Source organism: Panthera onca, chromosome B1 (assembly GCF_046562875.1).
Source record: "Panthera onca isolate mPanOnc1 chromosome B1, mPanOnc1 haplotype 2, whole genome shotgun sequence".
Lineage (NCBI taxonomy): Eukaryota > Metazoa > Chordata > Mammalia > Carnivora > Felidae > Panthera > Panthera onca.
The window spans coordinates 101,961,514-101,985,219 of record NC_138342.1 but is presented as its reverse complement, the minus strand read 5'-3'; the positions used below and the strand labels follow the sequence as shown (position 1 = coordinate 101,985,219).

At 37.7% G+C, this 23,706-nt stretch overlaps 1 protein-coding gene across 2 annotated transcripts in view; it reads left to right on the top strand.

Annotated features, from left to right (window-relative positions):
* The window catches only part of TNIP3 (TNFAIP3 interacting protein 3), a 92,400-nt gene extending 87,457 nt beyond the window's left edge, over positions 1-4,943 (top strand). For both annotated transcript variants that reach the window (XM_060654266.3, XM_081795567.1), the window contains one exon: positions 4,023-4,943. In XM_060654266.3, coding sequence (XP_060510249.2) covers positions 4,023-4,054 — 32 coding nt within the window. In that variant the 3' untranslated portion in view covers positions 4,055-4,943. The remainder of the gene's footprint in view (positions 1-4,022) is intronic.
* Positions 4,944-23,706: the final 18,763 nt, after the last annotated feature.

The following is a 23,706-nucleotide window of genomic DNA, read 5'->3' as shown; positions in this document are numbered from 1 at the left end:
AATGAGCTAGAGCTCAATTCTTACATATTTGGAAAGACATGAAATGTAGGCATGTGAGATTGTGTTGTGAGAAAACATAATTATTTCTTTACAATACAGAAGATCAAAGTCCAACTATTATAATTGGCCTTTACTAAAGTCTAATAATAACTCGTTAACTGAACACTTACTGAATTCGTTTCCTAGGGCTACCATAACCAAGGAGCAAAAACTAGGTGGCTTAAAAATGGCAGAAATTTATACTCTCACACTCTGGAGGCTAGAAGTCTGAAATCCCGGTGTTGGGGTCATGCCCCCTCCAGATCCTCTAGGGCAGGCTCTTTTCTTGCCTTTTCCTGCTTCTAGTAACCCCAGAATGTACTTGGCTCGTGGTAGCAGAACACCAATCTCTGCCTTGCTCTTCACATGGCTGTCTTCCCTCTTATCTGTGTCTGTGTCCAAATTTTCATCTTCTTGTAAGGACTCCAGTCATGTTGGATTAGGCTAATCCAGTATAATCTCATATTAACCTGATTCTGTATGAAAAATCCTGTTTCCAAAAAAGGTCACATTCACAGGTACCAGGGGTTAAGACTTACACATATCTCTTGGGGGGACACAATTCAACCCATATCACTAATCCTGTGTCTGGCACAAGATTGCTCAAAACCTTGTAGCGACCCTATGAAATGAGTACCACTGTTGCTCCTGTTTTATAATTGTGGAAACTGAGGACCAGAGACGTAATGTCACTTGTCCAAATCCACATAGCTGGTTATTGCCTACAACATAGACAAGCCCGAGCAGTCTAGCTCCCAAGCCCACATTGTAACCACTGAGCAATATGGACAACCCCTGGCTATACATTAAAATATAGTAGTGTTGTCGTTTTCATATATTTTATTTAAATAAATTCATTTTTTAAATATTTATTTATTTATTGAGAAATAGAGCAGACACGCATGCACAGGCAAGCAGAGTAGAGTCAGAGAAAGAGGGAGAGAGAGAGAATCCCAAGCAGGCTTCGTGCTATCATCAGGGAGCCCAGCACAGCACTTGAACTCATGAACCTGAGATCAAGACCTAAGCTTAACTGACTGAGCTACCCAGGCACCCCTACTTAAAAAAATTCTAAGGCCCTGTCCTGAAAGCCAGAATCTTTCTCATTTTGTGTCTTTTTATAACTGTCTTTGTATCTAACCATTACTGGTAATTTTACATTGGTAAGACGGCTGGATTAGTTGGATTTTTTTTTAGTACCTGGTGATATGAGGAGATACAGGAACCAGTGTAAACAGTAAAAGCTACTTAAGAGATGTAAGAAACAGAAGAAACTTAGAGGCTACATTGGGTGGTTTTCACTACAGATGGGTAAAATAATATTTTTCTTTTATAAAATACATTACTTACTTGGGGCACCTGGGTGGCTCAGTCAGTTAAGTGTCTGACTTCAGCTCAGGTCGTGATCTCATGGCTGGTGAGTTCGAGCCCCACGTCGGGCTCTGTGCTGACAGCTCAGAGCCTGGAGCCTGTTTCAGATTCTGTGTCTCCCTCTCTCTCTGCCCCTCCCCCACCCATGCTCGCTCTCTCTCTCTCTCTCTCTCTCTCTCTCAAAAATGAATAAATGTGAAAAAAAATTTTAAATATATTACTTTCATAATTATCTTACCAGGAGTTAATAAAGAATATTAATCAATTAGAGACAGATAGTTTTATGCCTATTTCATTTCTGGAGTTTCAGAGAAGAATTGCAGGAGAAATTATAAGGTGTCCTCACTTTATAATGCTATAAAGTTCAGCTTATTGGTAAACTAACTGATTTTGCTAAGGGAATATTAAATAAAGTGTAAATGTATATTTATATGTACAGGAACATATGAAAATGCAGGTGGTAAATATATTCCTATGCAGACACTGATTTATAAGCAAAGACTAAACATTCTAGTTAACATTATATATAGATATAGGTAGGTAGATAGAACCTAGATGAGAAAAATGCATACAATAAGGCTAGACTAGTCACAATTCCACTAGGTATTGCAATATACCTCTTAAATGGAAGATAAAATTCTGTAGGGAAGCGAGGTTTATATTCCATATTGCGTCTCAACTGGGAAGAATGTTTACTTCCCTAGGTTTCCTTATTGTTGATGCATAAGCACCCACATTCTAAGAGGTGAGTGGGCATGATCCTCCTCTTTCTTGATTGATATCTTTGCCTTCTCTGTCCCCTTCTCTCCCCAGATTCCTTAGTTCCCCTCCAACCTGAAGGGACAGGAGTGTGGGGGAGAGGTCCCAGGCCCAAGATTCCATCTGCTCTCCTTCCTGGATCCCAGAGGGGCACAGGGGAAGAGGGTGGCATCCCTAACCCTCAGCAGTGAGGAAGAACAGGGCTCCTAGGGCCTGAGCTCTGACCACTACCCACCATCTCCCTTCCTCCCTGCTCCCAAGACTGGCCCACTTCTGCATGGGGCAGTGGGTTACAGCTCAGTTCGCACTGAGAATGTAAGAGTTACAAAATTTCTATGAAATTAAGTTTTGTGTCTTCAAAAGAGAGAGAAAGAGAGAAAGAGAAAGCAAAGTCCCCTCAATCCTTTTAACCTTTCTGCTGCACTGGTGCACCCTCTCCTCTCAGGGGACTTCAGATTCAGCTAATCCTTGATGTAGAGTCAGACATGGCCTCTGCCACCAAGATCTCTGGGTTCTACTCAGATCACTTCAGCATCATGCTATTTAACATGCACTCTTGTGAACATAAAAGCATGGAGTGTAACACATACCATTAATAGATAATAAGCCACACATTAGTGAGTAGAATTCTTTACCAACGAATAAGGCAAAGCAGACTGTCTAGCACTGTGAGAACCCATGATTCCCTTGTGCCATTTCTCTTGCCCTGCCATCAGAACTGTGGAGCCAAGTCTGATGACAGAAGTCTCTTCCACATTCACTATATGGGGACACTCTGCCTTCTCTTCAAGGAACTGAAGACCTGTTTTTGCTTTTGTTCAGATTTCCATTCTGCCATGGATTATCTCGTGGGTCACAACCTGTCTCCATCTAAAACATGGAGATAATGACCCTTGCCTCTGTACCTATTTCACAAGAGTGCTGTAAAAACTACAGAAGAATTAATTTTTCTTAATGTTTTAAGATATCATTAATGTATTAAATCTAAACTTTAGATTGTTTTAGATCTGTGGACTATGCTTCTGGGTCCAAATTTATGTTCTTAACATATTGGATACCTTTTTAATGTAATGGCCGCCATGCTTAGAAGAATATTTTTTAAACCTGGAAAGGAAACTGTTAGTGAGTCCATTTAAACGTTTGTTTATTTGAAATACCAAATGCAGGCCAGCAAAAATAAAACATTCAATATATTCAAAATTGTTATCATGAATAGGAAAACACTTTATTTCTTGAAATTTATATAATTGTATATACTTTATTTTTTTATATTTTAAAAGTTACATATATTTTTTCTGTTGCCATGAGGAGATCTTTGATTTTGTCTTCCCTATAGTGCTTTCCTGTAGTCCTACTAAAATATACCGTGTTTTTCATATTGGTCGTCATGGGCCATTAACACATCTTAAGAACTGTGATCTTTTCTATTGCTTTGACAATAACATACCCTTTACCACACTTAAAGTAGTTTAGGTGACAGCTGTCATTCTGTGGGCTACGTACTGAACCCCATAGTATCATATATGACTTACTTTCACAAGCAAATGCCTGAGCCACCAAAATGCCAGCAAGGATACGAAGTAGTACCGACTATTCCTCTTCAGGCGTGAGTAGAACTAGGCCACAGCTGATTTCACAAAGTGGTAAGCATATGTCAATGCTTAAAATAATAGCCCTCCATTTCCCGCCCCTTGATTTCTCCGTGTAAACTGATGGGAACTCATGAATAAAATCTCTCTCTCTTTTTTTTTTTTTTTCCTGCCAGCTTCAATGTTTATGTTAGCCTTAAGCCAGAAGAAAAGAAATGAATTTTCAGTTTTTAATCTGAAACATTTTCCTGCTGTCTTTCATAGGCTTCTCCTCAGAAAAGAAAGTCAATCAGTAGAAGCACACACACGTGCAGAGCGTACGGGCAGAGGGAGAGCTTGGCGGAGGGCCCTCATTTCTCTTTTTCCCGTGGCTTGCGTCTGCACAACTGCGTACCATCTACTCCATTATTTGTGCCCGGCAGTGTCTCCCTGTGGCATGGATAGAGGAAAAGACTTGTGACAGCTAAGATCCTGACCACGTCTGAGAAGCCAGTGTGACACAACCAAACACAACTTCCAGTTTCCTCGGCATGAGATTGAGCAGACAGATTATGCGCCCTTCTTTGAAACTCTCTTCAGCATATCGCTGTCATATTTTGCAGAGGTGATTTCCCAATTTCAGCGACTCCACTTTTGGTGCAGTGGTGTTATATGTTGATTGAAATATGTATTCCCTGGGGGAAAAGCATCTGCAGGGGTAAGTTTGTAACATTGCTCCCATTAGTTGTATAGGGGCTTGGTTCTTTAGCCTGTTTGATTAGATACTGTGTTCATCCTTGTTGGCCTCAGTGAACTTGTCAATAGGACTGAAGAGGTGTATATACTTCCTGAAACTCAGTAAATGGTTCAATCTGAATAACATATAAACTTGAAACTGTTCTTTAAACAGATCATTCCTTTAAGATGATGGGAAATTGTGAGCCTACTTCATTTCTAGGTGGACTAGATTATGAAAGAAAACCCTACTGTGATGATGATGATATTGGCTGTGTTCATATGCACATCCAGTAGTAGTTCGGAGATACGTGGATTTGTAGTTAAATCTGTTTTTAGTTCCTGTGGATTTGAGTAATTATTGATGAAAAACATGTCTGACTTCTCAAACCTATTAAAATGGAAAATGAATGTATCCGAATTGTGTGGCAATTAAATTGTACAGTGGCATGACAGATGTCTAAAGACTAAGCAGATTTAAAAGTATTCCGTTCATCCATTTAATAAGGGTTTTGCTACGACCAACCGGAGATCCTCTTTGTGAGATGTATAACAGGAGCGTGAGATCCACAGATATCTGTGATCCTAGACGTACCTAAAGAAAACCGGGAGCATCTGCTGAACCTGAAGTCACATAAAACAATCCAAGATACTGCCGAAACTATCTAGCTCCGACTTCCCGAAGTTATACTACTTAATTCCAGCTCAGATGCTTTTCTTTTTCAGTTTCTGAATATACTTGAAACTTTGTGTAATGGAGAAGTGAAAGAGCTTTAGAAAGTTAACTACTTTCAGCCTGAGTCCAGCTACTCAAACCACAATTCCTGAGAAAGAACTATCCTTCTCTTACGTTAATTCTCTGAAGCTTTGTTTTTGTTTTCGCTGCTCCTTATTAAAGAGACAAACCATTCTTGAGCAATACTTCAGCATAAGTGAATCAGGAAAACAATGGAGTTTACAAGTCAGTTTCATGGAAACACATTTTTTTTTTTAAATTTCTGTTTCCTCGGATTAGTGGAAAAGTCATTGCAGTAACAACTGTTAGTGGTGGATTAAGTTTACCAACTGAGATGTGCCTGTCAGAATAAGAATGGAACACACATACAAGAAGTACCCTTTGATGGACTCATTCTAGGTCAATCCAACAGCAATAAAACAAGACTTAACCATCCCATTACTATTACTGAAGTCTTCCTATTATTAATTAGCAAATTGGCAAACATTGGCAAGATGGCACCAATGCTAATGTAATGGGAAACACTCCAATTTAAGTGAGACCTAATTTAATTTGAATTCCCAGTGGGTGACTGCAAATGTGAGAAGGGGACCCCTTGCTCTGAATACACCTGCGCTTCCAAGAAGACAGATGTCTACAGCCTTGGCCGTGGCCCGAGAGCCAGCCAGTCCCTCCTGGGTCCTTCTCCCCAAACCGTTTGTTTGGGGACTTCTGTCTCAGCCCATAATAAAGGTCATCCTCAGCTGTGGCACTTGCTTCATTATCACAACACAATTTGTGGAAATTGGGTGAGGAATAGCTGAGGGGAAGAAGTCCTACCACACAGTCTCTTTTATCTAGTCAATGTACAACTAGGGCACATTTTAAGTTTTTGATGATCGTGGAGAATTTGATCTTGAAGGTATCACCTTCACTTTGTCCTGATTGTGATGTGAAGTCAAAAGAAAACCTTTCTTGGGGTCTGCTTAGGTCTGGGAGTTAGGCCAGCCTCTGTTGCTACTAGCATAGAGTTTTACCTCGTTTTCTTTTCAACGAAAAGGACATTTCAGACTAACTTGCTAATATTATTAATTATGGACAGAGTTCCACATGATTTTCTTTAGTTTATTTACTGAGCTCCATCACCCAGCAAGAGAGGTATAATTACTGCCTTGTTACAGATAATTAATCTAGGGCACAGAGAGATTCAGTCATTTCTGCAAAGTCTCAAGGCAAGGAAATGGCAGAGCCAGGATTCAAAATTGTGGGCCAGGGCCACCCAGTTCTGTGCATGCTGTAATTCTGTTTTCTAGGTTACCCCAGCAAGTTCTCCTTGTTTTTACAGTTCTTTCGGGTTTTCACAAAATTGCACTACAAGAACATACTTGTTAGGAGAAAGTATTTTAATAAGGAAAATACTGTATATTGTATAGAATTTAGTAAGTAACCCCTCGAGTTAAGAGAAATATCTCATTTTGTGGTGCCTGGGTGGCTCAGTTGGTTGAGCATCCAACTCTTGGTTTTGGCTCAGGTCATGATCTCACGGTTCGTGGGTTCAAGCCCCTTTCGGGCTATGGTGCTGACAGTGTGGAGCCTGCTTGGGATTCTGTCTCCCTCTGTCTCTGCCCCTCTCCTGCTTCCTCTCTCTCTCTCTCAAAAATAAATAAATAAATAAATAAATAAATAAATAAATAAATAAATAAATAAGAGAAGTATCTCGTTTAGGCAACTAAATGGGAAAAGAAAAATATACACTTAATGTTAAAGTGACATGAGGGGCACCTGGGTGGCTCAATAAGGTAAGTATCTGACTTCGGCTCAGGTCACGATCTCACAGTTCATGGGTTTGAGCCCCATGCTGGACTCTGTGCTGACAGCTCAGAGTCTGGAACCTGCTTCAAATTCTGTGTCTCCCTCTTTCTCTGTGTACCCCTCCTCTGATCACACTCTGTCTCTCCCAGTCTCTCTCTGTCAAAAATAAATAAACATTAAAATAAAATAAAGTGCATTACGTGGTACAAGTATGGGCCTGAATGGTTTCTTTCATGTATCAATACATTTTTTAATGTTTGTTTATTTTGAGAGCAGGGAAGGGCAGCAAAAGAGGGAGAAAGAGAATCCCAGGCAGGTTCCACATTGTCAGTGCAGAGCCCAACCCAGGGCTCAATCTCACAAACTGTGAGATTATGACCTGAGCTGAAATCAAAAGTCAGATGCTTAACCAACTGAGTTATCCATATGCCCCATAACATAGCTCAGTCACTAGTGAAATCAAATCTAAAAGACCTATGACCTCCCAACTCAATAATTCAATTTAACAGTATTTTTAATTAATTTTTTCAATGTTTATTCCTTTTTTTGAGAGACAGAAAGAGACAGCAAGTGGGGAAGGGGAGGGAGAGGGAGACACAGAATCTGAAGCAGGCTGCAGGCTCTGAGCTGTTAGCACAGAGCCCTATGTAGGGCTGGAACCCAGGAACTGCAAAATCATGACCTGATCTGAAATCAGATGCTCAGTTGACTGAGCCACCCAGGCTGTCCTTCTCTGTATCATTCTAATCTTAGTATATATACTGCCTAAGTGAGCACAACAATTATTATATGAATACAGGCTTATTTTCAAAAATGTCTAGGCAGCACAAAACATCTCACACTGCTTTTGCCTCTGTGCACTATTTTTGGTTGAATACATATTTGGGGGTGGGGAGAGGCAGAGTCATTTAGCAGCTTTTATTCTCCTCAATTTGAGAGCCCCTTTGCCCCCTTTTCCTTTTTGCCATTTTTCTACCCATCTTCCCAGGGACCCCAATAATATTAGATCCGAAGGTGATACAGAATCATTTGCGTTGCTGTTGCAGCTACACTATGATCTTCCTTCCCTGCCTCAAAATTGCTTAATCTCCAATTACACAGCTTGAAAGAAAGGAAAATATTTTCTATAATCCCTACTTTTAATAATTTTAGAAATATTTTTTCTTGCTTCATCACCATTTTACCTATCTACCTCTTCGTGCTCATCAGTCTTTGGTCCAAGGAAGAAAGGTGTTCTGGGGGACTCCAAGCATTTGTGATTCTATAGAAAAGGAAACTTCTACCAGCACACACTATGCACACACCCACATATAACACACACACACACACACACACACACACACACACACACCCTGCCTCTACCTCTCTACCTTACAGGCAACAGTTTAGGCCTCTAGTTTCTCCATTTATGTCTGAGTAGATTTATTCAATGGGAAATTTTGCATAATAAAGCTAATTTTTTTTTCCATTTTGCCTCAAATCCCTGTGTGCATAATATATTGCCAAGAATACTGACAAACTCTATCCTAAACTCCTGCAGGAAGTGATAATGTTGAAATCTAGAACCAAATAATTTGCCAGTAACTGCTGAGTAATACGACGGGACTTTTAATATTCATGGGAGCATGTGAGTCTCACTAATTTGTGTACTGCACGGAAAGTTAAAATAATTTCTCTCTACTCTCCTTTGACTTTATTCCATTCCAACGTCAGAAGGAAGAGCGCAATTTATGAGACTCAGGAAATACTGTTTGGTAAACTAAACCCAACCCTTAGGGCTTCCTCATGTGCTTATTACTGAGCATTAATTTGCTGGGAGAATCCATCTTATTAACTGATTTTCCTGAGTCTGCTCTTGACTGGCAGGGGTGTGCTTAGATGGACTGGTGATTTCATTTGCACATCCATGGGGGAACCTCACGGCTTCCCTCTCTCATATCTACAGCCAAAGGATGATGACCCACATTAGTCAACCACAGACACACACACAGAGGGCAAGAATAAGAATGAGACCCCCTCTATTCAGAGACTACTTTGCAGGCAGATCTCGCAATGCTGAAGTAAAAGAAAAATGAACTTGGGAGACTTGTTTGTTTCTTGGTTTCCAAATGCCCACTCCATCTTTGTTTGTTTGTTTGTTTGTTTGTTTGTTGGAATAGCACCTCAGTATCCTTTAGGAGAGTTATCTTTCCCCCACCGGAACCGGTTTGACATAAAGTGCCCTGCCCTCTCCTAGGTAAGAGGCAACCATGTGATCCAAACCAGGCTATGTGGACACTCCATTGCTGGAATTTGAACTTTAAGCCAGCGTAGTCCTGGGGAGGCTGTGGTCATTACCTGGCACCTTAGAATTGGTCATGTTTTACAACACATTGTAGATCATGTTCTACTCACTTTGATGTGAGTAACCCAGTGTCTCTCCAATCAATTTGTTAAGTCAGAGTTTCTTGAGTTTGAAAGAAAAGAATCTTAATTAATTGCAAGTGTGAGAGTTGAAGGTCAGAAAGTAACCGTCAAGTATATTGTGAGAAATAAATATACGTTATGCACACACATTTTTTATATCTTTAAAAATGGAAAGTCAACCTTATAATAATATAATCAGATGGGTTAACTTAAATGTCATGCTTGCCAGTCTTACAAAATATTATCTTGGATCATGGTGCAATACATTTTAATATCTTTTAAAGTGGAAATACCACAGTGAATAATAAAACATACTTCTTCATTTGAATTTTCTCCTAAATCCGAAAAGCCCTTCAAGAAGATATTTTAATGAGGCAAACTTGGGAGAAGTTCCAATGAAGTAAAACCACCAAAGCCCATGTCTAACTTTCCTATTTCTTTTTTTGAAGTGCTAACTTGCATATAACTGTTAATTTACATTTTCATAGGTATTAATAAATAAATGATAGGGGCGCCTGGGTGGCGCAGTCGGTTAAGCGTCCGACTTCAGCCAGGTCACGATCTCGCGGTCCGTGAGTTCGAGCCCCGCGTCAGGCTCTGGGCTGATGGCTCGGAGCCTGGAGCCTGTTTCCGATTCTGTGTCTCCCTCTCTCTCTGCCCCTCCCCCATTCATGCTCTGTCTCTCTCTGTCCCAAAAATAAATTAAAAACGTTGAAAAAAAAAATTAAAAAAATAAAATAAAATAAATGATAGGAAATAGAATTCCTTTGTGTAGGAACTATATCAAATGAATTCTGCTTTAACATCTCAGTGGGATGATGTTTTGTTTTGTTTTCCCCCAGCAAAGTTAAACTCTAACATTATAAACTTCAGATTGTTCTGTAACAGAATGTTAATTGAGATACAGGGTAGCTCCTCAATGAGAAGTTAAGGTAAAATTGCTGATGGCTTCAAAATCATCTGAGTTAGTACATTCAATTCTACACATATCCTAAGTCTCATCTTGATCAAATATCTATTTTGAATGTTATTATTTGTCAATGTCACTCACTAGAAACATGTTTTGTTTGCATAAAAATGTGTGTGCAGTGATGGGTGATGTAAAAGAAATAGAGATACTTTCTATTCTTTCTATTGTCTAAGGAAAATTATTCTAGCAGTTGTAGGGAGGATGGACTGAAGCCAGGGAGAGTGAAGCTCCTTTTAATTTTCAACATATATTTCAGCCTTTCAACATCTTTGGAAGTATCATCCTTTTATAGAAAGCACAGAAGAAAGATAGTCAGAATTTAGCAATTTATATTAAGCAAAATATTATAATATTCAAGTGCTCTAGCAAATTTTTAAAATTTTCTTACAAAAATGTATTATTTTAATAATTGGCAAAATCTAGAATAATTTTCTCCAAAAGGACAACTAGCCTTTGATTTATTTTTATAGTATTATTAGTTCGATATGGCTCTAGCGGTATGACAGAAATCCACCTTTCTCATAAGACATTAAAAGTTAATCTCAGAATGTAGATTAATTATTAAGAAAATTTATAAATTAAAATGGATTTTTTTTTTTAGATTCAATGAAGTGGAGAGCCAATGTTCTGGCATAAATTAATTTAATTTTTTTTCCAGTTTTATCATGTTTCCCTAAAGAAAATTATTACTAATACTATTTGGCAAACTTTTAATTTTCCTTTGGACATTCTTTCTTGCTTCATCACCAAATAATTTAGGATCTATCTCCTTCACTCCTCTACCAACTGGGGAGACAGCGTGTGTTAAGTTGATTTCCAGTAAGATGAAAAAAATAATCAGGTAAAAATAAGTTTTTGTGATTTGTTTTTCATTTGTTTTTTTTGTTTTTTGCCGATAGAAGTAGCCAAGGTAGTTTAAGAGATTTTATTCTAAATCCTTCAGGAGATCCACTTTTAGCAAAGAGAGTATAATGAATGGGTATAGCAAAATTTTGTAGAAAGAGCATGGATTTGGAGTCAGGTACAGATTCTGCTCCTGGTTGCACCAGGTGTGAACACGAACAAGTGTGTGTAAGTCAGTGAACCTCAGTTTCTGTAACTGAAAAAAGACAGTAAGAAAACAATCTCAGAAGATTTTTATAAAAATTAATTCATATCAAATATATAATGTTTGGCCCTGGGTGGTATTCAGTATACATTAACTTCCTTCTGCTTATTGTGATGGTTAAAGAGATCTCTCTCGAATAACATTCCTAAAATGCGCTTGTTGGAAGGGAAATAGGAGCTGTACAGGAAAGGATTCCATCCCCGTGAGTGTAAGATGTGTTTCATCCAACTCAGCCTTTACTGTAGGACACCTCTCATATCTCTTCACGTGAAATTGCAAATTGCAAAACTTACACTGTGAATTTCTCCCAACATGTAAAGATTTTAAGTTGTGTTGGTAAGGAGAACATACATAGAATTCACACAAAAATCAGATGCCAGTCAAGATTGATCTCTGCAAGAAAGAGGCATAAAATTCTAAATTCTTTACTAAATTTAGATATTTTATGTTTATTAAAAGATAAGACCACACACAGGAAGGGTTGTTATATTATATATGGGTGAATGGGTGTCATATGCCAAATAGAAGGAGACAGAGACAAGGGAATATGTATTCCAACAAGGAGTAACAATTTTGAATTTTGTTCAAGCTGAATGTGACTGAAAATAGATCAAAGCATGCAAATCAAAAGGGCTCATCCTGATCCAGAAAGAATGAAGCAGAATATCTGGACACATTCTGGAAAAAAAAAAAAAAAAAAAAAAAAACTGGATTACAAAGATAATATAATAATCATGAATTTAAAAATAATTCTGATACAAGTTTTCAAGCTAAAAAAATCAATTGGTTTACAAAGGAACAATGGAGGGATACCAACCAATCCTGGACAACACGACATACAGGAAAACATTAATGGAGTAGCACTTGCCATTTTTTCTTTACATTATACTTTTATTTTTCATTTACTTTTTCACTCACCTTTCAGGTATCAATGTAAATAACATACTGAATGTATATAAATAATACACTGAAATTATATTAAATTTTATATAAATTACTCTGTAATTCCTAATAACATTATAAGGCAATTATAAATACCTTATTTCTTAGTAATATATATTTGTACTTTTAAAAATACATGTAAGTTTTATCATATCTAGGGTTAGAGTGTAACAATGATACAATGCAAGGAGCCTGCCTCCCTGAGAGTTTATGTTCCAGTTTTGAAAATCTGAAGGTTTTATTACTGTTATAATATATAGGTCAAAGTTCAAGCCAAAGATTACTTGATTAAGAAATGTTTTATTTTTGAAACCTAACAGCATTTTACATTTTGGCCATTGCACAAAATCCTTTTTATAATTTTTTATTCTATCTTGCAGTTCAGAAGAAATTCAAGTAAAACTCAGATTTCAGGTTTTCGTGTTTATATCCCTTAGAAAAACAAATCATCTCATGGAAGGAGAAACTAAATCACAGATGTGGATATAGAGTTACCAATCTAGCAGAACTACAGCTTTTTATGTAATTTTCTAGTTTGTAGGCACCCTCAATGAAGCCAAACTTACATATGCCACCTTACATAGAGGAATTTTGGAGATCTGACAATATTCCAGAGTAAAGCAGCTTCGGGCACATTCGTGATAGTAATGTCTGCAAGACACCTCCAATTCCAAAAGACAATTAGATCGTTGATTAGTTTCAACACAATATGTATCCAAGTTCTTAATGAGGTTATTTCAAAAATTAGAAGCATAAGTACTCCAAAGATACACCTGAAGCTATTTGTTTAAGTAAGAGGAAATCAGTGGTAAAAAGCATAACATCCAAATATCTTTCCTTTATAATTAATCTGTCAAAACAACTTATATACAATTTATAGATATTAAATAATGCATATATTTCTTTTTTTTTTTTTTTAAGAATTTTTTTAACGTTTTATTTATTTTTGAGACAGTGAGAAACAGAGCATGAACAGGGGAGGGTCAGAGAGAGGGAGACACAGAATCTGAAAACAGGCTCCAGGCTCCGAGCTGTCAGCACAGAGCCCGATGTGGGGCCCGAACTCACGGACCGAGAGATCATGACCTGAGCCGAAGTCGGCCGCTTAACCGACTGAGCCACCCAGGCGCCCCAATGCATATATTTCTTAAGTGTAACACAAAATAGACAATTAAAATATTCTAACAGAAATGTAATAATGAAAGAAGAACTAAGCTTCTGATAAAAATATTTTTCTTTCTTTTGATAGCTTTCCAAAAGTTCTTTTGTACCAGTAAACATGCCACCTGGTGCATTTCATTTCAGATTTTTGAAAAAAGTTTATTTATTTTCAGAGAAAAAGAGCTTCTGATAAAAATATTTTTTTTCTTCTGATAACTTTTCTGGAAGTTCTTTTGTACCAATAAACATGCTACCTGGTGCATTTCATTTCAGATTTTTGAAAAAAGTTTATTTATTTATTTTGAGAGAAGGAACTTATTTTGAAAAAGTCTATTTTTTTTTGTGAGGGGGATGAACAGAGAGAGGGAGAGAAAGAATCCCAAGCAGACTTTATGCTGTCAGCACAGAGCCCCCACGCAGGGCTCAATCTCATGAACCATGAGATCATGACCTGAGCCAAGAGTCAGATGCTCAGCCGGCTGAGCCACCCAAGCGCCCCTTTAAGAATCTTTATAAGAGATATCCAAACTGATTCCTAAGGATGTTGTATGCAGCTTGTAAAAGTTAGAAACAGTCACGCTGGTGGGGCATTTGCATGTTTGTGGACAGAAGATTGCTAGAATCAGAAGCAGAACTCAGAGTGTAGTAAGCTTAAAGGAAATTCTTCTCCCATTTTCATCTAATCTGCCCCCTTTACAACCTTCTGATTTTACTAGGCTTGTAAAGTAAGGGGTAAGGAGTTGGCAGACAAAGAGATGAAGGGTTGATTGATGAGGTGGAGGAAAGGTAACATCAAAGAACACCCATCATCTGATGCATCTATGAGCAAAACAAAACAGCTTCACTTAATTGCAAACCCTGGGAACGTTACAGCCTGAAGTCAACTTAAGTGCCAATGTCTTTGAAGCACTGAGGTCCTCTGGTAAATTAGCATCCACTACAAGCTACATTGTGACCATCAACAGGGCCAGCCACCAGGAAACTTTTCTGTGAAATGCCATCTGTATGGCTCTTTATGAAACAAAAGTCATCATGTTCTTTTCTGGAGTTTTTGAACCTGAACACACAGTTCACAGCCTAAGAAGTTTCTCTGTTCTTTGCTAACATCAGGTCAGCTCTGAGGGCCCACAACAGAAAGTGGCTGTCTTTGCTCTGCTATACTGGCATTTACCAAAATCACTGGATTTTCTTCTTTTATTCTCCACAAACTTTCTTAAGAAAAAAGCTGCTTTTTCCCCCCTTCACTTTTTCATCTACTCACAATTACTGTCTTTGGTTTTTTGAAGATGGTACTTGATTGAGGACCTCCTCATATTGACCCAACGCCAGCAATGCTAAACCATGTGGTCCTTCCCTTAGAGGGTCAGGACTATATTCCCTCACCTTCTACATGGCTGACACCAGCCCTCAAAAGTGAGAGATGATCCTCATAAAATAGCGAAAAGAAAATATTGTGACCCGATGTACTTGACAAAATCTTGTACCACGAGCTCCCATATACAGGAGCTCAGAAAACACATCACCCATGTGAATGTCTAAATAAAAATATTTTAAACATACATTGTAGCTAAAGAACACATTCTAGAAGGATTAAACAGTAAAAAAAGTATATATATATGTGTATATGTGTGTATATATATACCCTATAAGCAATATTTAGCATAATGGAAGAAACAACTGAAACCAATATATTTGATTTATAAAAGCTAGCATAAATATGTAACTATAAACTAGGAAAACGTGTAGGCAAACACCATAAATACCATATGTGGTATTTACATGTAACATATAGGTGAATATCATATAAACAACATAAATATGTAAACATAAACCAGAAATATATATGTGCATCTCATATGATGGACAGTTGGCTAACATCGTAATGTATAAATAGTTTTAATAAATTTTTAGGGGCGCCTGGGTGGCTCAGTCGGTTGGGCGTCCGACGTCGGCTCAGTGAGGTCGTGATCTCACGGCTGGTGAGTTTGAGCCCCGCGTCGGGCTCTGTGCTGACACCTCAGAGCCTGGAGCCTGCTTCAGATTCTGTGTCTCCTTCTCTCTGTGCCCCTCCGCTGTTCATGCTCTGTCTCTCTCTGTCTCAAAAATAAATAAAAACATAAAAAAAATGTTTGTAATAAATAAAAAATAAATTTTTAAAAGCACATTTATTTAACAAATATTGATTAAGCACTTATATTCTATTCCATCTAAAATAAGCCTGGAACCTTCATATATTACTAGTATACTACTAGTGAGAATGTAAATTAGTTTACCTTTTCTGGAAAGCAGTTGATGCCATGTACCATGTGTTTTAATAATGCTCTTACTCTTTGATCCAGTCAAGTCCTCTTCTAAGAATCTAAAGAGTTAGTGATATGATCAAAGACCTGTATGAGAATTGTTAAATAAGTTAAGAAACACATCACGAGCCATTTTGTCATTATTAAAATCATCTACAAAAATTTAACATAGTAGAATGTTAATTTAACTTAACTATGTAAGTAAAGAAAAATCACCACTTAAAAAAACCTACTTAGGTTCACAATTCATCTTCAATTCTGAAATCTAAGAATTTCCAAATAACAAAAACTATTTTGTAAGGCATTTAATAGCAAAATATGACCTGAATTTATATGAGGCTATTTATAGCCTTTATTCATCTTATTTATTGTAAAAATAAAAATTTCAGTATTAACGTATTTGATTGCAGGGTCCTTCCCCAGACCACACTAGGGCTATTATGTAATACACAGTTTATACCTCATTATCTTTTTATAGCCAATCAATTCTCAATTCCTAAGCATACTTTGGCTCCAAAAATTCAGGTAAGGGATAGAAGACCTATGCTACAGCCTTAATATATATATATATATATATATATATATATATATATATATATATACACATACACACACATATATCTGGGGTGCCTGGGTGACTCAGTTGGTTGGGCGTCCAACTTTGGCCCAGGTCATGATATCACGGTTTGTGGGTTCGAGCCCCGCGTCAGGCTCTGTGCTGACAGCTCAGAGCCTGGAGCCTGCTTTGAGCTTTGTGTCTCCCTCTCTCTCTGCCCCTTCCCTACTCACACTCTGTCTCTCAAAAATAAATAAACATTGAAAAAAACTTATTCATCTGTATATTTATTTTTAATTCTATCTAGATGGAGAGATGGAAGGAAAGAAGGGAGGGAGGAAGGGAAAAGGGAAGAGTACAGGCATAGGAAAGCAAGGAATTTTTCTAAAATATTAGTTTTCTATAAGCAGTAGGATTATGGATGGTTTTATTTTCTTTCTCTTTAATGTTTTGAATGTTCTGAAATAAGCAAGATATTAGAACCAAGAAAAAGCAAAAACATTACAAAAATATTATTTTGCAGTTATTTTACATTAGAAGCTCTTCATGGAAAACACAGAGATAAAATATTTAACCAATTTAGTGTATGAGTTATCACAAATTTACATTTTCTCTCACGTCTTTTCTCTCCCCCATTGCACTTACCACCTTCTATCATAGTACATTTATTAATTTATTATGTTTATCATCCCTGCTAGAATGTTAACTCGTCGGGGCTTGGATCTTTTGTTGATTTTGTTCACAAACGTATCTCAAGTACCCAGAACAGTGCCTGGAACATATTAGGCACTCAGTGCATATTTGCTGAATTAACAAATATATATAATTCTGATATACTCAATAACAAAGAGAACAACACACATTCAGTAATTCATAGAATTGCATAATTATCAGAATCATATTATCTGAAGGAAGCCTGAGCTCTCTTTAGTATAAATATGGCTTAGCTGAACATGGTTTTAGGACATTACTCACTATTAGATAGGCTATCCAAGTACATTATTTATTTTATGCTAAGAAATGTTTATAACCAGTTTCTAGTAGAAAATTTTCTTGAAGTTTCCTTTTCTTTAATGTTTTTCAAGTTTCCAAAGAGAAGATTAAGAACTCTTCTAGTGATACTATCATGTGATTCTGGCTTGGTGATTTATTAAAATAATATCCCTTTGACCCTTTTAATCTTGTCTGAGAAAAAAAAATCCTATCATCTAGTTTTCAAGGGCAATGTAGAGCATAATAAGAATATGCAATATGAGCAAAATTATCTACATTAGTTTCCACTGTGTTACCTTCATAATCTACTTCATTTGACAGTACTTTTAAATTGAATTCATAGAACCTAAAGAGCTCATGATTCTTCCTGAGAACAAATGGCTTCCTTCTCATCTACCTGTGCCTTTTCTCCCACAGGGTACCTCAATCCTAGGATCAGGCACACAGTAACGCTAAATGTAGCCGTCATGAATTTGTGTATGTGTAAACCCAAATAACACATGGAGTTGTGCAGCGGAAAGAGGCAGCTAAGCCAAACACGATTGCTCTCCCAGCATTCCTCAGGGCAAGTCATAATCCTTCTGATACTTTTGTATGCACTAGCTGTGAAAGTGGACATAAGATCTTAGGCTGCTTTTGCTTTTGACAACCTGAAGTCAGAGATTAAGGGGCACCTGGGTGGCTCAGTTGCTTAAGCATCCGACTCTTGACTTTGGCTCAGGTCGTGATCTCAGGATCTTTGAACTTTGGCTCAGGTCGTGGTTTGTGGGTTTTGAGCCCCGCATCAGGCTCTGCTTGGGATTCTCTGTCTCCTCTCTCTCTGCCCCTCACCCTCTTGTTCCCTTTCTCTCTCTCTGTCTCTCTCTCTCTTTCTCAAAAATAAATACATTAAAAAAAAATAAAGTCAGAGATTAAATTCCCAAATAGCAGAAGAGATAGAGGAAAACATTGATTTTTTTTTCCTTTTCTTTTGTTCCTCTAAGTGTATCTTTCACTTATACATTCTATTTTAGCACGGTACCTGCCATACTAAAAGTTTCTCCCCATTGGGGGAGATTGACTTCTGTTGCTCTATGCTGTGCTGTGTAGCAGACACTTGCTTTTTTTACTGAGCCCTTTTACTTATTGTAAAACCCATCTTTGGCACCGGTATTCAGTCTCAGGGAAGATTAGTCCTGTCCAGTCTCAGCCCCAGAGGGCAAATCTTGACTACCTTCAACCAACCATAATACAGTAGTTCTATTTCCCTTGCCGTTTTGAAATTGAGTCAGAAGGAGGTACCTGACCCAATTCTAAGTAATAAGACAAGAATGGAAATCTGCTGGAGTACCTTGTAGGGAAAGATTCTATGCTCTTAAAAAGGGACCTGAGAGAGAGAGAGCTCTTGTGCTTGTTTTGCCCCTGGACATTGATCTGTGAGGATGTATGGTTTGCAGATAGAATCATTTTGCAAACATTAGAGGCCTATCAGAGATACCAAGGTTGGTAGAACAAAAGGAAAGACTCTGAGTATTTATTTAATGGCATTCTTAAATTGCTGAATTAACAAACCCTGGAGTCTCTCTACATCTGAAACACTAGTAAAGTGCAACAATGAAGTTTCCATGTTAACCTAGCCACTTTGAGTAAAAGCTAAAGGCATGCCTCTTCAGCAATATGGTAGCAAGCTAATTTGCAATTTTTTTGAGACACGTTGGCTATTTGCAATAATAATGCATCCTTGTAAGTTTTCAGTTCTTATCTTTGCCAACCTCAGTCTGATTTCATTTTGAGCAATCACTTGGAATTTTTGAAGTGGTCTATTACCTAAGTCCCTTTGCTTTTTGAAAAAAAAAAAAAAAAGTAGAATACAAAAGGCATATATGAGAAAAAAAAAAACCCTGGAGATCTAACTAGCTACAAATCAAATAATAGACTCACCCACAGTCTTATTTCAAAGCTATTCTTTGAACTTAAAATTTGGCCTAAATTTGAGTATTCTCTTTTTTAACTTTTTAATGTTTATTTTTTGAGAGAGACAGAGAGAGCGTGAATGAGGGAGGGGCAGAGAGAGAAGGAAACACAGAATCTGATTCAGGCTCCAGGCGCTGAGCTGTCAGCACAGAGCTGGACCCGGGGCTCAAACTCATGAACCGCAAGATCATGACCTGAGCCAAAGTCAGGCGCTTAACCGACTGGGCCACCCAGGTGCCCCAGAATATTCTTCATCATATGGAATAGATGTGTTTCAGAATGATGACTGTGTTATGAAACTAATGCTGGTGATTTATTTGTTGTTTGGCATGATAAAATTAAAGGCATATTCCCAACGAAAAACTCCTCCAAGGAGAACTGAATTTTAAAATTTCCAGCAAAAAGAAACTGTCAGGTTCAAAAACGTGCTTGTTAATATCCTTCACAGTCATTTGAGAACTTGTAAAGATTTCTCAGATGGGATATTTTATTCTAGCATTGCTACCAATTTTCAGTAACTCTGAAGTTATGGAACTTCTCACATTTTCCCAAAATTTTTTGACCACACGTTTGTGATTTTCTAAATTTAACACTTCTTCTACTTTTAATTGGGTTTATACTATATAAATGAGGATCCGGTGGTAAATTCAATAGGAAAGAATGTTGAATAAGATTTTGGAACTCTGTCTTCCTCGCACTTGTGTCTGAGCCTACACCCAGCACTGAACATCATTTTCTCACCTTTCACACAAGTAAAATGAACTGGACCCAATGTTTCTAAAAGTTTCCCACTGAAGAACCTCAAATGGCAAAGCAACAATGAATACCTTTGCAATATAGACACTTTGTGAAAGGTTTCCATCATAGATAGAACATTCAGGCCAATGTTGCCATCTAAGTCATGATATAATTTGTTTTCATATATAAATATTGAATAAAATTGAGATGTCAGAAAGATGTGCCATACATATTCTGTGACCACACTCTACTTCTACTCCAGATATACCATATTTCTCAAGAAATATACATTCTGTAGTTTTAAAACTTGAAAAAATAGTTTCTTTCTCTTCTAAAATCTTAAGAATTTGTGTCTAATGATGTCAGACTGCAATATCATAGATCGTCAATAGGTGCCACCACTTAACAGAATTTACTAGAATGTGACAATTCTTTAGTTCAATGTCCATAAGTTAATTAGTACATTTTTAAAAAAGCATCATAAATGTGAAGATGCATAAAGTAGCTTTATTTAAAATAAGGGCATTTTCCATAAGGAATCTAGAAGTTAAGTTGTCTGGATAAATGCTGTAAAAAAGGCTTTGTGAAATTTAATGAAATCAATGAAGGATAATGAATGCATTTTTGGAAAGCATCCATTATTTGCCTGGAGTTTGGGATACCAAACTTTCTATTATGATAGATTATACCATATTCAACCTTGAACTTTTTTTTTAATGAAAAGATCTGATTGTTTCCAAATATATGAAAATCATTCTCTCTTCTTAAAGAAGTAAAGAAATAATAACAGCAAAGTGTCGTGGTGGAAAACACATGGGATTTGGAGTCAGACAGACTTACATTTGATCCCAGCTCTTCCACTTACGACTTCAACAATCTTAAACAATTTACTTGACTTTTTTTTAAAACCATAGAATTTGTATATCTTAATTGCAAAGCTTCCACCTCTGACAGAGTTTTTGGAAGATTAATAATGCATATAAATCACCTGACACATAGTAGTCATTCAAAAGGCAGTAGTTATTAGCAGTAGTCATGTTTCAGCAAAGCCTCAGAAACTACATTATCACCACGGCATAAATATGGTGGGGTTGAACAGTATTATTAACACCTGTAATATTAATTTTAATATGTTCTAGTGCACTATGTATCTAACATTTAAGTGGTAAATATATTTCCATATCAAATCAAATTCCATTTAACTGTTCTTTCATTGGAAACTGAAAATGTACTTAGATTAACTAATCTGGTGACAAAACTTGAGGTAAGAAAAACGACTAATTCCGAATGTCTGAAGCAAAACTATTTAAAGCAATGGGTTCCCACAGCCCTCTGCGTGTACTTCTGCTGCTGCTTCCAGGATCCTCCAAGATAGGCCTTTTGGCATCACTGGGGGTCAGAGCTCAGAGGAACAAAAAGAATATCCCCTTCTCTACCCCCACCCCCCGACTTGGTAAACAACTTCAGCCTAGAGTTCCTCACAGAATTTTGTTCAGGCGTAGAGAAACCAGAAAGCAAAAAGGCCTTCAGAGGTGACATGTGAGGTGAGTTCTGAGGTAAAACTATCTCAGAAACTCTTAGCAGGCTTAGACCTGAGCAAGACGAATAGGAAGAACTCAGCCCACTGCTATGAAGGATCTTTCCCAATATGCTATATGGCACCACTACCATCTGCAGAGAAATCCTGACAAGCGGCTGATCATCCGAAGTGCATAGCATCAGCAGGAATGAAGACAATGGCATCTGTGTTACGTTGTCAGGGGTGCCATAAGAAAGTACCACAGAATGGGTGGCTTTAACAACAGAAATGTATTGTCTCACAGTTCTGAAGGCCAGGAATCTGAAATCAAGGTGCCAGCAGGGTTGTTAGTTCTGAGGGATATGAGCAAGGATCTGTTCTGTGCCTCTTCCCTAGTTTATGGTGGTTAATTGGCCATTTTCTTGGTATTCTTTGGCTTTTAGAAACATCACTCTGTCTCTATCTTCATTTGCAAATGGTGCTGTCTGTGGGCATGTCTGTGCTCAAATTTCTATTTTTTGTTTTTCAAGTTTATTTATTTTGAGAGAGAGAGAGAGAGAGAGAGAGAGAGAGAGAGAGAGAAATCCCAAGCAGGCTCCACACTGTCAGCACACGAATTGTGAGATCATGACCTGAGCCCAAATCAAGACTTGGACACTTAACCCACTGAGCCACCCAGGTGCCCCACAAATTCCTCTTTTTTTAAGGACATTAGTCACATTAGATCAGTGGCTCATCCAACTCCAGTATGTGTTCATTCCAACTTTAACTAAGCATATCTGTAATGACCCTATTTTTGAATAAAATTATATTGTGAGGTGCTAGGGTTAGGATTTTTATATACAAAATTTGAAGAGATACAATTCAACACATAACAGTGTCCCTTTCCATCTTAAAGATACCCTGGTGCTATGGTCTGAATGTTTGTGTCCCTTGCCCACCACCAAATTCCTATGTTGAAAACCTAATACCCAAGGTGATGGTATCAGGGCCTTTGGGAGGTAATTAGGTGACGAGAGAAGAGTCCTCATAAATGGGATTAGTGCCCTCACAACAGAGGCTCTGGAGAGCTAGCTCGCCCTTCCACCATTTGAGGACACAGAGAGAAGCAGGCAGAAGTTCCATAATCCAGAATAAGGGTCTTGCCAGAATACAACCATGCTGGCACCCTGATCTTGGATTTCAGGCTCCAAACTGTGAAAAATAAATTTCTCTTGTTTATGAGGCACCCGATCTATGGAATGTTACTGAGACACCTAGTGAACTCCACAGAAAACAGAGTTTTGAAGCAGGCCTCCACCTGGGATTGACTTTCCCTCAGCAAAAGTCCTGCCAGTGGAAAAGGTCAATCAGATAGTGATGAACAAAGGTTGGGGGCAGAGTGTACTCTTAGGGTGATAGCTCAGGCACTGGCTAGTCCAACCCTTATTGGACAGTTGACCAAAACCATGTTGAAAAAAATATTTTGAGGACAATGCAATCCTGACATATTGAATTTTGTGAGCTCCATTTCTAAAGCTCATTCCAAAAGTCTTTTCAGATGTCCTTAGAAATGCTTTAACAAATAGTTAAGATCTCCACGCTTAAAGTGAGATTTTCAAGTATGAAAACAAAGTCATATACATGCCTGTGCAGGGCTTTTGGTCACAGAAGGTCTCGTAGAACAAGTTTGCCTCCCCCCCGCCCCCCAATATTTTGTTTTCAGTCATTCCAGAATCTTCCTATTGGAATACTTTGTTTATTTTTAGCTTATTATGTGGTAACCTCCCCATCCCCTAGCTAGTATTTTGCTGTTGGTAGTGGTAATAATGGTGGTTTTCCTTTGTGGATGCTCACGTTAGGTTTGTCATGAACAAAATTAATGATGCCTAAGTCTTGAGAAGCAGTCTACCTGGCAATAAACAATGTCATAACTACCATGATTACATGTGATTCTTCACAAAATGGAATCATACATAAAATTTCTGACTGACCCCCAAAAGTTAAGGATTTTTTTAACAATTTAAAAAAGCAACATCAACAAGTTTGTTTTTTTTTTTAATTGAAATATAGTTGAAGTGA